Source organism: Drosophila pseudoobscura, chromosome X (genome assembly GCF_009870125.1).
Source record: "Drosophila pseudoobscura strain MV-25-SWS-2005 chromosome X, UCI_Dpse_MV25, whole genome shotgun sequence".
NCBI classification, from domain to species: Eukaryota; Metazoa; Arthropoda; class Insecta; order Diptera; family Drosophilidae; genus Drosophila; species Drosophila pseudoobscura.
In genome coordinates, this window is record NC_046683.1 from 64,290,948 (window position 1) to 64,307,374 (window position 16,427).

Below are 16,427 nucleotides of genomic sequence, written 5' to 3' on the forward strand. Positions count from 1 at the left end.
TCCTCCCATCTCCCCTGCCGTCTCCCCTGCCTTCTCTGCCGTCTTTGCTGCTTGTTAGCCCAAATTGGCGCAAACTTAAAGCCAACTCTGAAGCACAAGAAGCGCCACAAGCTCGAGAAGAACAAAACTCCACTCGAATTGTATATTTTTCCAAAATTTAATTGGCAAAAAACGAAACGAAATGAGAGGAGAAAAGAAGGGAGTGGAATAGAAAAACGAGAGAAAGAGTGAGTGAAACCTCCAGACTTTCATCTGGGGAAATGGTTTTTCCCAGAGATCAAAAATGATCAGGGCCAGCAAACGCCCTCTGCCCAAGGAGACACCCTTGAAGGAGCATCTTCGAGCAGAGTTTGGCCAAAATCAAGTTCAGCCACGATCAGGGCTTCTAGATAAAAGACAGATAAGCCCGTAGTTATGGCTGTAACCTTCAGTAGAGTGGAGATAGACGGAAGCCTTAGACCAACAGATGTTTGGATGGTGAACAGACCCGGGATAAGGCATAGATCAAGGTGTGAAACAGCCAGTAAAAGGCTAACCAGCAGCAGACATCCGAGACGGTAGTACCCCCCACCCATCCACCCATCTACCCATCCACCCAAGTCTCAGACAGTAGTACCGTTCCATTGAGATAACTGTTCAGATAAGCGCAGTCGTATGTTGCATGATTTGTGGTGACTTCTTGGCAGATGAATCTCCAAGGAACTTGCCACAGAGCCCCACAACTGGCACACACACACAAAGAGAGAGAGAGAGCGGGAGAGAGAGATAATTCTGATGGAGTTCTTGGCCTGAATGTAGTGTGTGGCATGTGGCATGCGGCAACTGCTGCCTGTGCAACGCGTTATGCAAATTTCTGCCAAAGAAAACACTCTCGAAAACCGCATTGGCTCCTAGATGGGAGGGGGGGGAATGGGAGGTCAACAAACGATTAACTTGTCTGCGGATTAGAGAGAGGGAGAGAGAGAGAGAGAGAGAGAGGCAGTGGCAGTGGCAGCCACAGAGAGAAAGATATATTTCCTAATTGGCTTTCAACGCGCGGCTCTCTGTCTGGAAGCTGTCGCAAAAAAAAAAACGGCAGCAAACCAGTTTAAGCCACAATTAAAAGTGTGGACCACAAACAAAAAAAAATACAAGAAAAAAAACCCCATGTGATAGTTAATTGTTATTTTGATAGTAAGCAAAAGCTGGCCGCCACATACCACATTCCACATTCCACACCCAGGGGCAAGAGACTCCCCCCCCCTCCAGCCCCCTGCCGACAGACAGAAAGCTGAAAGCGAAACAATCTTTTGACCTCCACTCTGCCAAATAAATCATCAGATTTTTCTTTTCTTTTCCAGATTTGGGCTCCAGCTCAGGGGCTCAGCGACTCAGCAGCTCAGGGGCTCGGCGCATGCGTAACAGGGGTTAAATATGAGGCAACTACCGTTGGGAATTCCACAGAGAGAATGAGCGAGGGAGAGAAAGGCCTGCCCTGCCGCAGAGAGAGTGCCCTACAGTTGATATCTCGAGCATTTCGATTAGTAAGACTCGTTTCTATTTTTGCAGATGGAACCACCCAAGAAATAATCTTCAAATGCAAAGAATTCGAATAAGAAGCATCCCCAAAGCATCTCCGAAACGAAAGGAAAAGGACTGAAGAATCAAACGCCTAAGGAATCAACGAGGACACAATTTCGAAAGAAGGAAATAAAAGGAATCCCCTTAGGAGGGGCATTTTTGAAGGTGAAAAGTCCACCCCCGTGCCAGCACTATTTTGCAACAGAAATCTGAACAATTTCCCTGCATTTTAGATATAAATCGGATAAGCAATCTCCTCAAGGGAATATATATCTGCAAGGAACAATCCACGTAGAAGGAATCTCTCAAAGAATTCAACGCTGAAGAAAGAAGGAAGGGAATCTTTGAAACAAATCACCTCCAAGTGGTGGAATCTTCGAAGAATATTCACTATCATAGCGATAGATCGAATTATGATCCATATACCCGCAAATCATTCATACAGATCGCTAACAGAAACCAGGTAAACCTACCTATATATCCCATAGAAACGATCACTTTCCAAAGGGTATACCCCATGGCATTGTCGCCCCTTTCTCTCTCGTTTCTCGTGCTGCTGCTGCTGGGTGCTTGACCACATGAAAATTTCAATTTCATTTTCACTTTCACAACGCAACAAAATGCAGTCACAGGCCCCCTCCCCCTCCCTGCCCCCCTTCCGCAGATACAGATACAGATGGATGACATTATCGTTTCCATTTGTAGGGGTGTGTGCATGTGTGTGTGTGTGTGTGTGTGTGCATGGGTGCAGTGAGGTAATCGCTTTGGCTGTTGGTCACTCACTCCACCCCCTCCCCCCACTCGGCACACCCTCTTATCGTTACAGGGTATTATCTCCATCTCTATCCCTCTCCCTCTCTCTCTCTGTCGCCCCGTCTCCCTCTGATGCATTCAATGCTCGCTTTAACCCACTTTTTGTGCCCCAACATTTTTGTGCTTCTCGTCTTGATTTTCAATTTGCGGCTCAATTTTCACACAAGTTAAATGTTTTGTTTTTTTTTTTTACTCTTGGAATACCCTGTTTTCGTTGAACTGGCAGCAGGGTATGATGATTTTGATGCAACGAGGAAGGGAGGAGGAATGGAGGAGGAATGGAGGAGGAATAGAGGAGGAATAGAGGAGGAATGGTGGAGGAATAGAGGAGGAATGGAGGAGGAATGGAAGCACCTACTGAAATATAAGATATCCTACGATAAGTCCTCCTCCTAGATAAGTCTTCCGATGGCATCTACGGGGTTTGGCTGGCACGCAATAAGGAAGAAAGAATTCCTCAAAAGTGGAATGATGGATGATTCTTAATGGAAGAATCGTCGAAAGAGCAGCAACTCCCTTAGAAGCAAGATAGGAAGGAGTCTTCAAAAGGAGAATATCTTCAAGGAAGAATCTCCCAAGAGGGGGGGGAAAAAAACCACTTCTGACGGAATATTTTCAGCTAGAAGTTTCTCCTAACGGAATAGTTTCCATCAAGAAGTATATTCTAAAGGAAAATCTCAGAAAAATCAAGAGATTGAGGAGAAGGAAGAATCTCCCAAGAAATGAAGAATCTCCACCCGAAGGAAGAATCTCCACAGGAAGGATGATTCTCTCAAGGAAGGAAGAATCTCCCAAGAAAGAATCTCCCAAGGAAGGAAGAATCTCCACAGGAAGGAAGAATCTTCCAAGAAGGGAAGAATCTCCACCGGAAAAATGAATCTCCCCAGAAAGAAAGAATCTCCCAAGGAAGGTAGAACCTCCCAAGAAAGTAATCTGCGAAAGAAACTGTCTGTCCTCCTGCCTTCCTTCCTCTCTTTCCTGTTCTACCAAAACGGGGTAACAAATGCTTCGCTACTCGTCCCCTTTTGGGTGTTGTATTTCTGTTGTTGGATTGCTGTTGCAATTGTTATTGTTGCCTCTTTTGGGGCTATTGTTGTTGTTGTGTTTTTCGTTGTATTTTTTGTGTGTGTGTTTTTTTTTTTGTCAGCCACGACGACGAGGAGGTGTTAAATTTGCATTCGAATTTGCACGCTTTCAACGGCGGACGGCGGACGGCGGACGGCGGACGGCGGACGGCGGACGACAATGATAAAAACAATTGGCATGAGCCACGACGGAATGGTCAAAGACAATGGCCCGAAAGGTGGGGGGGGGGGGGGTCCCGGATTGACGACGCTCGGATTACTACCTTTTGGGAGGGAGGGAGGGTTGCGGTTGGTGGGGGGAGGTGGGGGGAGGTGGGAGGGGGGCAAAAGCAAACCGAATGACAAATGAGGGCAATGAGCAGCAACAACAACAACGACAACAACAAGAGGCACACGAACAAAAGGAACCACAGAAAAAACCACAAAAATTGGTAACAAAGAAAAAAAACCTATTTATAAAAGTCCAAATAAAATAAAAAAAAACGAAGACTCTTCAAGTGTCAAAGTGATTTCTTTAATTTGCATAGGAAACAGGGAACTGGAGCAAAACCGAAAGAAAAAAAACAAAAAAAAAACACCTCCAAATGGGAGCAAAGATTTCATTTGTTGTTGTTGGAAGCCGATGAACTTTTGGTGATAAATGGAAACTACTCTTTGGCATAGAAAAAGGCACTACTACCTTTCGGAAGAGCTTTCCCTGCAGAAGGTGGGGGGGGGGGGGGGGGGGGGAGGCAGGAAGTATCTGCACCTTTAAGTGGAGATGGAGATTTTCCACTCCAAGGAGAGGGATTTTCCTAAAGGGTTTTCTTGTTTTGTTGTTTTACGATTTCCAAGAACCTTTTCAACACCATTTATAGGCAATAAATCCTTGTGCCTTTTGCCTTTAAACGTTTTGTGGCATTTGAAGTGCAATTGAAGGCTACTCTATTTTTTGTCTTGTCTCCTGAATGGTTTTCCCAATCGATTGTTCCAGGGAGCAGGCACTAGAGAAGAATGACAGCTGAAAAATACCCTATAGCTAAAAAAAAAAAGCAAAGCCCTTTCCAAAAATACAAAATCCACAAAATATCATATTTCCAATGATTGTCCTCCTCCACTGATCAGGCTCTGGCTCCTCTCAAATCGAGTATACCCGCGAGTAAAAGGGGTATTCCTAAAGCGAATTGTCCAAACTTTTTAGACAATAAACATTTCAAATGGAAAAATGGCAAACACGACACGAGACACGAGAGCAAACTGCAAGTCCAGGATTCGCATTGTTGGGTACTCTCCCGGCGTACCAGTTGTTGTTCTTTTATTGTTTGGTCAAGAGAGGGAGACAAAAGAAAAGACAAGAATTCTATGGCCATTCAGCGGGACACTAAAGAGGGAGAGGGGGAGAGAGGAATGGGTCCATTGTCCGAATTCCCACTTTTCTTTAAGCACAAATTAAACTTTGACGTTCGATGGCGCTGAGGAGGAGGGGGGAGAACAACATTTAAAATGCTGTTATGTATAGCTGGTACCGTTATGAACCACATCAACCGAATGAAGTGGAAGCAGTAGCCGGCGAAAGGGGTTAGGCAAGCAGTGGAATCTCCTCTCTACAACTTTACATGCGAGATTAATCATGATTTAAAGTCGTTCTCCCTGTTGTTTTCCACCTCTTTCTCTTTTTATGCGTAGCCATGGCATCAATATAGCGACTAATGAAAACAGCCAGAAGACACAGTTAAAGAGAGAAGAGTAGAGAACGAAGTAGCAGCCATGGTAATGGTCAAAGGGGAGAGGGAGAGCAGTGCCAGTCAGTCAAAACAGTGGGCAGCAGCGAAGCTGTATATGGTAAAGCAGTAGGAAGAACAAGCAGTGCACAAAGAGTGGCAATCAAATCAGTAGGAGGAAAAAAAGAGGGAGCGAGAGCAGCAACAGCTACCACGCAAAGAAAGCAGTAGAAAGAGCAGCAGGAAGAGAGCAGTAGAAGCACAGAGCAAACAAAGTTGTCGCCATTTCCATTGACTAAAAACAACAATTCCCACTCCCTCCTTCCACTTTGCACACACACGCACACCAGCAGCATTGCTGTAAAGTGAATCATCCGCTCTGCATCTCGCTCTCTAATCAAGCAGTAGCCACAAAAAAAGCGAATCTTAAGCAAATCGAGACGCTGCTCCACCCCCCACCTCTACCCATCTCTGGGCAACAAACAATACACGAAATTAATAAACAAACAAATTATTTGGTTATTTTCTCAGATATGATTCGAGTGCGCGTCAGTACGTGCAAATATGTGGGGGGAGGGGGGAGAGAACAATAATAACCATCAAAAAAGCCATGCGATTCTAATCAATTTTTGCTTTTGTTTGGATCTCATTTACCGCTAGAGTGGTGTGACAGAGCAAGGGGTGGACTGTGGAGTGTGGAGTGTATGTGGACTGTGGAATGAGGTTGAAGGCGAACATGATACATATGTTTTCATTTCATGGAGATTTTTCTACTTGGGAACCACCACAGCACACAATACGAAGAGACCTTTATCTCGAGGAATGACTTCAGATGCTAGGAATGTTTTTTTCTTTTTTTTTTTTTTGCGCCATACCCAACCCATCCTAGCCTTCATCATAAATGATATAATAAATAATTTCGCATTCTCGAATGGCCTTATCTTTTATCTCGCTACTAAATAAACTTTAGAAATTCTTCAGAGAAATAAATAGTGAGATTTACTTGAGAACTCTTAGTGGGAACTCTGGGGGAACTCTGGGGGAACTCTGAGGAACTCTTTACAAGATCTGAGGAATGTCTGGCAAAAACGATGGATTTCCAATCCATGAGATTGCAACGCCTTGGGGGGACCCACCTTATAAGCAATCCCCCCACTGATTTCTGTTCATTATTTCGAGTGTTTCCCGTGTCTCCAATTGCAGTTAATCTCTCCGCTGCCTGTATGGGATTGCGTCACTTTTTATTCCCCCCCTTTTTTTTTTTGATTCAGGCCCAGGCCTTGTATGCATATGACGAGCGACTGTCTGTAGTCTTTCTATGGAGATGTAGATGAATGTTGGGTGTTGTCTGTCTGTGTGTGTGTGTGTGAGTGTTGTTATGTGCATAATAATTGCACAAATCCACATGCAAAAGTTCCAGTTTTCATTCCACAAACTCAAACTCAAACTCGAAAGACAAAGGCGGGCCCCAAGTCGAGCCAAAAACTTTGTCTGGCTATAAAATTCAATTTATGACACCCTCCCAAAGAGGCACCCCTACCCCCTCCCGAAGAAAAACCGCCGAAAAACAACTCAATTGAATGAAATGGACGGATCGGATCGGATCGGATCGAATCGGATCCCCGATCAATGGAAAGATCTACTGCACCTCTCCTCCCTTCCGTTTCCCGCATTTACCAGCCAGCGTGTGAAAATGGGAAAACATGAAGAGCCGCAAGAGCGAGGGAATTGCATAAGCAAACACTCGACTCGCACTCACACACTTATTCGAACAAAATGTTAGATAAACATTCAATTAGAGACTTTGACCAAATTTGGTCTTTAAACGGCAAAACGGGGTCTGGGTCTGCTCATGGAAAACCAACAATTAAAACCATTTTCAGGCATTTGCTCAACGCTCGTCAAAAGTACAGTTGTTATTGCTATTGTTGTTGATAATGACAATTATGTCATGTGTGTGTGGAGGCCACCATATAAGGCGGTGCAAATGGGACAGAGCGACAGATCAATCAGCTGTGAAAGCGAGACAGAGATAGAGACAGAGACCGATGGAGAGCCAGTCGTCTGGCATTGCAAATGTGCGACAGACAAGAATAAGCGACAAAGAGAGAGAGAGAGATCAACTGCATGAGTCACCAAGTGAACTGCTTACTGAACTCTGCTTTACCGTTTACTGCACATTCATTCCACAGTCCAGTGAAATGACAATTGGCATTTTAAAACATTCCCATTTCCATTTATATTTATATTTATTTTATGTGCATATGTGTGCGTGCGTGTCCCACCTTGACCTTATAGACAGTCAGTAGAGATTTGTGTTAAATACAGCAGAGATTCGTGTGGCAAGCAGAGCGTGGAAAGGCGCAGATCCAAAGCCACATTCAGAGCGTGTTAAATTGACCAAAAACTTGAACTTTATGCCAAAAAAAAACAAAACAAAAGACGAGAAAGAGAGAGAAGAGCAGCAGTGGCGATGGCGGTGTGTGAGAGCTTTGGCATGAAAGCTTAAGCTTAAGAGCGAGAAGAAGCAGTTTAATTCTGCTTGGTCGCTTTCACTTCCGCCTCATCAGCTGTGCTCCCCTATCAAGCGTATGTGTGTGCATGTGTGTGTGTGTGCCCCGCCTACCCTCATCATTTACAACTTCCAAATATCGCAGTCAGCGTCATTAGTAGGCAAAAGTGGGAGTGGGAGTGAAAGAAGAAGCCATTTCAGAGGCAGAAGCAATGGATATGTGGGCAGGGGGTGCACGGGGAAGAAGCAGCCGTAGAAGCAGTTTCATGGGAAGAAGCAGTTTCATGGGACGAAGCAGTGCTGTGTGCAGAGGAAGAAGCGACAGCAGCAGCTGCCAAATGCAAGTGGGTTTTGATTTCACGTGGGGGGAGTGAGACAGACATAGAGAGGAAATCACTCCTCGGCCTCCCCACTCTTAATGCACTCTCACAGACTCGATGGCAGCCCCTTCCTACTGCAATTGCAATCAAATGATGTCTGTTTGCTCTTCTCGCTAGCGCTACTCAAATAGGGAATTACCAACTTGTTTCATCCGCAGCAGAGGCATATTGATATATGGATGGATGGATGCATACTCCATCTGTGAAGGCGGATCAAAAGTCTAACGAATGCCATATGCTGTTCCTCTCACAGTTCCATAGAAGAAGTCGCTCAAAGGTTCTTAGATGAGGGGGGAAAAAGGCGAATTGGAGAGTGATTTGTGTTTCAAAACTATTGTTGGGGGATCGCTCAAGAGAGCGGGAGTGCAGGAGAGCACGGCCACAAGATACAGAAACCTGGTTTGCCCCTCTCGCCCTTCACACACACCATCGCACATTTGCTCTTCGCTTCACTCAATTAGCAAAGTCAATACCAAACCAAATGCCGCTGGTGGCTGGTCCGCTGGTCGCTGGCTCTGCTTTTCTGTGCTCCTCTTCTCTCTGTATCTCTGTATATTCTGCTGACGTTTCAACATTCTGTTTTGTTTAATTTATAAACGTCAAAACTTCACACATTTGCATTGCCTCTCGTGGCCTCTATCTCTGTTCAAACTTCGAATTGGATTGTCACATGTTGTCCCTGGAAGCACACACACAGAGAGAGATTGTCCCTTGCCCTCTTTTGCGCCTCCTTTCGAAGGAACCTATTTGAATTTTGCCCAAAAGATTAGCAAAGTGGTTAAAAGTTGTCCAATCCAATCAGACAACTTAATATTGGAATAAAGCTTGCCATTTAATTATTAATTAGGACAGAGAAGGAGCGCAGTGAGAGGGGAGGGCGAAGCGGAGGGTGAGCACACAATGAGAACAAGCGAAACTTTTGGATGTGGAGCACAGAGAGCAACCGAATGCGGCTTGAGGTTAAATGTAGAGCAAAACTGAATAATAGAAGAGATTTCGCTGCAAGAGGAAGCGCTATTTAAGTGACAACTAGAGCAAAAGAGAAGAGGGGAGGAAGTACAAAAAAAAAAAGGAGAGAGGTATCGAGAGGGGGGGGGGGGACCTCAAGTGCAAGGCAGCAGCACAAGAGTCAAGCAACCACTTGAACTTCTCCGACTCCCTTCCCCCCCTCACGATCCATAGAAAAAGACAGATGCAATAAAAGAGCTAAACATAGCCACACGCATATCCCCACCCATCCATCCCCCCTCCCGCCCTGCCCGGCCCCACTGCAACCCCATGCAGGGATCAATTGGCTGATGACGAAAAGTCATGCCATGCAAATGGTTCCAATAAAAATAACATTGCTGCTGCACCGAAGCCATAAACACCCTGCCATCTCCGACTTCCTTCCCTGGCGGCCGGCTGCCACGCCAAATCACACGACTCTCTGCGAGAAGAGAACGAAAAATAGAAGAGAGCGCGAGCGCAAGCGTGAGCGAGTTCAAGTTGTTTCCCCTCTGCGGACATTACACGAGTCGTTGAGTGATCCTCCTCCCCCACTCCCCCCGCGCTCTGAAGAGTTAATAAAGATCAATTGAATTTAAACAAAGCAATTTTTTGAGGAGGCACCGGCACCGGCTCCCCTCTCTTTTGGAGTGCTCTCTGATCTGGAAAGAGGTCAAGAGAGAGTCAAGTAAGTGCGTCGCTGGATCGTCCGTTCTTCCCACTCTTGTGATCACAAGTGACAAAGGAAGAGGTGGAGACAAAAGACGGGGTGGAAGGAGAGCACAACAAATTACAAGAAAATACGCATTTACATAAATGGAATTGTAATTCCCGACGGCAAAACACACAATTAAAGATGCGACAGGAAGCCATCAGAGAGGGACAGAGAGAGGGAGAGCAAAGGAAGACGTACAAGAAGAAGAGAGAAACAACATCAGCTAACCCCAAAAAGAGAGCTCGCTCTTCAATCATTGTGTTCCGTCTCCCTCTTTCGGTCATTAGTCAAAATTTAAGCATCAAAATTAATTATACAATACACAAAAAGAAGAAAAAAACCAACAATAGGAAACGTTTAATTGGAGGGAAAGCACAGCCACAGCCACAGGCAGAGCCACAGCCACAGCCAGAAGCTCTTTTTAAAGTTTCCCAACAACAACTTACAATCCACTTTCAGAATTGAACAAAAGTTGAGTCTGATTTTATTTTTGGTACAAAAAAAAAAAGCGAAATCTTGAAGCAGACGAAAATTCTGTCTCTCTCTTTCTTTGGCTTTGGCTTCGGCTCTGGCTCTGCCTTTGATTTGCTGTCATCTTCCCAATTGGCAAGCCAAGAAGCTCATGAAAGCCAAACGTCTAATTGGAACATTATGTCAATGAGTGGAAATGGGAGCAAAAAAAGAGAGAGAAAACTAACGGCAGATTAGACTGCAACGAAAGTGAGTGGAGCGGGGAGCGGGCGGAGGGCGGAGGGCAGAGGGAGATTAAAGTAAAATGAAAGTGAGTCAAGGGAGAGGGAAGGAGCGACGGTCGTCCCAGACAATTGCATAATCGTCGAGGCCCGCAGGCCACAAAAGTTCTCACACAAAAAAAGACAATGAAGTGGGCACTCTCTCAGAGTGAGAGAGGAGTACGGAGTACCCTCTCTACCCAGCAAAGCAAAGGAAATGACGATAAGGAGATGCAAAGACAGCGATAAGTCAAAACATGATTCTCTCCCCTTCCCATCTGTCACTCGTTCCACTGTCGCTGCCGCCGCCGCTGCTGCTGCTGCTGCTGCTGTTGCTTCTTGACCACTTTTATTTTCATGCCTCACTTGATGCACCCTCTCTCCTTCCACTCGCATATTCCTCACGTCAGTTCTCCCCCCGTTACCCCGTTCCGACTGCACAAAGCCCATGCCCCCGACAGCAGCAGAGTGAAAAATTGATTGTCATGCAAAAGTGAACTTTAGTTTTGAAGTTGTCTCTTCAACAGAGTGAGTGGGGTGAAGAGGCTCAGGCTGAGGCTCTCTCCCTCTCCCGCTCCTTGTCCCTCCATTTCTTGCTTGCGCTCAGTCAAGAGTGAAGAGAAAATATACGAGTATGCAAATAAATAAATACATATAAAGTTATTGTCGTTCTTCCATTTCTTCTGCCCTATACTTGTTCTCCTTCCTCCCAGAAGATGGTCCACAGAAAGGTATATTAAGAAGAAAAGGTGGGCCAGACTTGAAGCAAGCAGGGCGGCACTGCTTCACCTGGTACCGCAATATACCTCTAGAGAGGTTTCCCTGCCTCACAGTAGCGCCCTCTCTCACTCTCTCTGTCTCTCTCTCTTTAAAGTTTGTTGCTGTAGTCATTTGTCACTCGAAAGGATGCAAAAATTAATACCACTAAGAGGGCAATAGCAATAGAGGGCAATGCCTGCCCGCTCTAGCATTAGTGCTGCCCATTTTGGTGGCAAAATGTGTGCCATGACAGGACGGACGGATGGACGGACGGACGGAAGGGGGCCGCGACCCCCCCTTCTCGTTAAGTGGAAAACCAAGTCAAATGGCGGACGGCTTTTATGTTTGATGCTTCGCTGCCTCTCATTGTGTCGCTCTCTGCCGCTGCCTGCTGTCTGTCGCCAACGATGACTACGACGACTCGTGCTCAACGAAATTGGCCAGAAAAAGCTGGCCAAAAAACTGGCACGTTCCTATGTGTCTCTCTCTCTTTCTCTCTCTTAACCGATCCCCCTGCCCACCCCACGGCGGATGCCCATGACAACGTGACAACAGCAGCAACAAAAGCAACAAAGAGGTCATTTACTTTCCTTACTGCCCCCTGGCCCCCTGCCCTACGCCACTCATCCTCCATCGAAGTGTGGCTGGAAACCCAAACAAAGCCAGCCAGCCAGCCAGCCCAAAGCAAAAGTCAAACTGAACTCCACAAATTTCGTGCAAAATAAAACTCAAATGCAACAACAAAGACGAGTGCTATGATTGGTCGAGTATCTATATAGGGATACCCTTTAATTTAGGCAGATCTCGCTTATGAACGAGCCTATAATCTATGTCAAAGGGGACAGTCCTGAACCACAGGCTCTCCCCCCTTACGATTATAGGGTATAGGCCGCAACATCAGCAACAAGAACAACAGACGACAAGGAACAGGAAAAGGAACAGGAACAGGAAGGAACACACAAATAAAACTCAGAGATAAATGAAATTGGCAACAGAAGCGACAGGCCACAGCGACAGCTACAAACGGAACAAGTTGACTTCTCTCTTACTGCTTTTGCTTTTGCTTCTTTTTCTACTTTTCATTTTATTTATTTTTTTTTTTTTAATTTTTCGGTATCAAAAATCGATTAACAAAGCGCCGGCAGCGATGCGGCGGCACAGAGCCGCAAAACTTTAACGGGACATTTCAAAAAGCCATTTCTTTCAAATGCATTCGCGTGCCACATCGTCTGTGTGTACGTCTATGTGTGTGTGTGTGTAGAAAGAAGACAGAGATACCAGAGATACGATAATTGGTATAAAATGCCCGTTTATTGCTGTCAGGCGTATCGATTTCTATATCAGGATGTGTCACGTGCAGATAGCAGTGGAAACAGGAACCAAAGCAAATCCTAATGGAAACAGCACCGCTCTCCCTTCCCCTTTCTATTCTCTAGCATTAGGGGGATTCCACCGTATAACGATAATATAATTTTTTGTTCAGCGTGTTTCTTTTGAAAATGGTTCGAAATAATAGCCTTTATTACTAATATTATTGAATAAAAACCAGCCTTAGATGACTAATATTCAAAGCTAAAAAAATACCCCACAGCAAGCAAGTCACATGATAATTAAGCTTTGATTGCCCTTCCCCCGCTAAACAATCGTTTTGTTATTCTTTTCTATTGCTCAACGTTTTCTTTACGTATTATTATGAAATACGAGTAGAGCTCGTGCACATACATTAATATTTTGCAATCGGGGTGCACATGACACACCCTAACAAGACACGCAACGTCTTGCAAAAGAAGAAGAAAACTAATGCAATTTCATGTAAAGGTAAACACGTCTAGCTATCCCCCTCCCACTCCCACTCCCCCTCCCAAACCCAATCCCACTATCTCTTACACTTACTTCCAATCTTTTTCCCACTATCTCCTCCGTCGGCCTGTCTGCTGTTTTGTGTATTTACAGGTTTCAACATTTCCATTAGCCAAAACACACACACACACACACACACACACACCCGTAAGTACATACGCACCAGACGGAGGCAGAATAGCATAAATATTTTATAACTGACTTCATTTCGTCTTCTCTATTACTCCATTGTCTATAATTAGAAGCTGCTGCGTGTGGGAAGGGGAGGAAGACAAGAATCTGCTGGAGAGGTACCTCTCATACATACATACATATGTATATACATATGTAGGTAGGAGAGAGCGAGCAAGCAGCAGCTGTAAAGATCCAGCCTCTAGCCAGAGAGTAGCGCAAAGACTCAAGGTATGTAAGTAAAAGGTAAGGCAGTAGCAAACCTGTAGATCGAGACATCCATACCCTCTACAAGATGTGTCTTTCCCACAATTAGGATGTTAGAGCGGGAGGGGGCTAGTTTCAAGATTGACACGTTCCAGCGGCTGATTGCAACAAGAACTAGGCGGCGGAATGCCAATTGGAATCTGATGATGGATTCGAAAAAAGGGGGAAGACGGCGCTGCGGTTGTGCTCTGTAAATGTTTGTGTCTGGTTGCGGCGTTATCAGCGGCAGAGTCGAAATTTAAACAAAACATGGAACAGCGACAGCCGACAAGCCAAGGGCGAGAAATGATGAAGAAGAGTCGGGGCGGTGGGGTGATGGGGTGATGGTGGTTCAAGAGGAATACAAACAACAGTTCAATAAAAATAAACTGGAATTAAGCATAAACCAATAAGCGGTACGACGGGAAAGAAAGCAAGCCCCCTCATGTTCGAGTGTGAGTGAGAACGCAGTAGAAGAAAAAACAAAACTGGTCCCAAGACTCGCTCAAAAATATGCGCTCAAGGTCGGTCAACGGATTTGCTTTTGTTGCTCTTTTTCGACCAAGCAGCCGCAGCAGCAGAAAAGCAACAGAAAGATCACAAAACAGGGCGCCAGAGAGAGGGAGAGCATAATTCTGCTAGCGGAAGCAGCAAATTTCAATTTCCTGAGTTGGCGAATAAATTTGTTGCTTCACCCACACACACACAGACAGCAGCACACACGCACACGAATGCTGTGCCGTTATTTCCAAGAAGCGAAAGGCAAACCAACAGCTTTTTTTTTTACGAATTCATAGGATAATAAACCGAAAACAGAGCAAAAGGCACGCATGATCAATGGGGGGTAGAGAGCGAGAGAGAGAGAGAGCACAGAGAGATCAGATCCAGCTCGCCATGTGCTAGATAGCCGTCTCGCTCTAACGCTCGCCGCACCTTAACAAGTGCGAAGAAGCAGCGGCATAAAACAAAAGGAGCAACAGCATCGGAATAGTGGAAAAAACATAGAATGGAAACATATGCATTTTTCCTTTAAAATACTGAAAATAACTGAACAAAACACAAAACTCACCTTATCCAGACACTTGAGCTCCTCGATGGGGTACACCACCTTCTGGCAACGGGCACAGGTTTTATTCATCTTCAATCCTCGCTCTGCTTCTTCTTCTCCTACTGCCTCTCTTCTCTTTCTTTCGACGATCCAGCAACCGATTTGCGGGGCTGTGTGTATGTATAAGCACTTTTATTTACACCGAACTATGGGGCCACAGGACCGCTGGAAAACTCTGAAATTTTGCACAGCTCTCTTTCACGTTTCTTCCACTCAACTTCCCCTCAATTTTGCATTACGATCTAGGCGGTAGGTGCTCGTAGCAACGACGGCAACGCCGATGACAGGGGATATGAAACAAAAAAAATTACAAAAAATATTCGTGTTGTGGCTTAAGGCTCAAATCTGATTAATCGAAACTGAAATTTTCGTAGCTCTGACACTAGTCACAAATCTCTAATGTCTCCCACAACTGGTTTCCTTTGTAACTAACTTTTTGACACCTAAATCACACGGCTTCTGCGTTTATCAACTTTTTGCTGTTTGTTTCCACGGCTGTTGAGACTGCGCTGCAGGTAAGCGACGCGCGCAGAGACGCACTTGTGTCTTCTGTTTTCTGCTTGTGTTCACCGGAAAATTCACGCCTGTCCGCGAGGTCGACCGTTCGGAAAAAAAATTGGGCGGCAATTGGGCGGCAATGGGTGGCAATTGGAGCAGTGTGCGATAGAGGTGTAAAACCATCGATGGCACTATCGATAGTATCGGTGGTTTGGTGCCAGTCGCTACTATCGATGGTTTTGCTACTATTCATGATACTATCGAGCTTGTAGCTGTCGTTTGCCCATCTCTACTTTGATTTTGTATATTGTATATATATATAACATCGTTAACAATGGACAAGTTCCCGCAACATCGACTGAATCATGTTTTCCAAAGCTGGGCAGATCATTTCGGAACGCAGGTCCCCTCTCAAGCCAAAAGTCGTTGACAAACTTTTGTTTTTAAATAACAACTGGTGGATTACCAATGAACCTGATTTTAGCATATAAGCGGTTTATAATAAGCGAATTATTCCTATAGACTAAGATTAATGTTTGAAACATTTGTTGCTTACGTTTTAATTTGAACTTACAAATATGAACTTATCTTGGAAAATAAACGTCATGAATTTATATTTTCAGACTGATTTTTGAAATATTTCTTAGTTTTTGAGTTTTGAAAAGGAATAAAATGAATAAAACGTTTATTTTTGAACAATTTTTATTTAATTTCGCTTGAAAAATAGCCGTTAAAAGTCTTTTTCAATATTAATATATGAGCCCGATACTATCGACAGTATTCGATTTTTTAATTCATTTCATTCAAAACTATCGAGTGGCGCCACTATCGATGGTTTGACAGCTGTATTGCTCACGTGCGGCCGCGGCAGTGTAACCGCGGAGTTATCGTTAAATATACCGATCCCCCGACCATCACAAATATACTAAAATATACTATTCAATTCTAAAAATACTAAAACTCAAGTTCTATTTTACATATTCCTCGTTTTTGATATTCCGTCGACTATAACCAGCTAAATAGAACATTTAGCCATGCCATCATAATTTTATACAATTAATGAATCTATTTTCTATTTACCTGGTGTATTTTTAATAATTGCTTTTATTGCATTTTGCGAAAAAAGAGGTTTTAGCGAAATAAGTCAAACAAAAAACAAGTAGCGAAATAGGTCAATCAAAACAAACGGCAAAGGAAATTCGTTCATATTGCTCAATTTTGATATTCCATTGAATAATGCTGACTAACTAAATCTCTCAGCAATGCCCACATAGTTTTATCCCATTGATGAATAAATTTTCT

General features: G+C 44.5%; 1 protein-coding gene across 4 annotated transcripts in view; it reads right to left on the bottom strand.

Moving 5' to 3' along the window:
• Lasp (LIM and SH3 domain protein Lasp) overlaps positions 1-15,309 on the bottom strand; it is a 27,561-nt gene extending 12,252 nt beyond the window's left edge. For 2 of the 4 annotated variants that reach the window (XM_033382534.1, XM_033382533.1), the window contains exon 1: positions 14,589-15,309. In XM_033382534.1, the coding sequence (XP_033238425.1) occupies positions 14,589-14,657 (69 nt within the window). In that variant the 5' untranslated portion in view covers positions 14,658-15,309. The remainder of the gene's footprint in view (positions 1-14,588) is intronic. The other 2 variants (XM_015188408.2, XM_015188407.2) reach the window with 2 other exon arrangements.
• Positions 15,310-16,427: the final 1,118 nt, after the last annotated feature.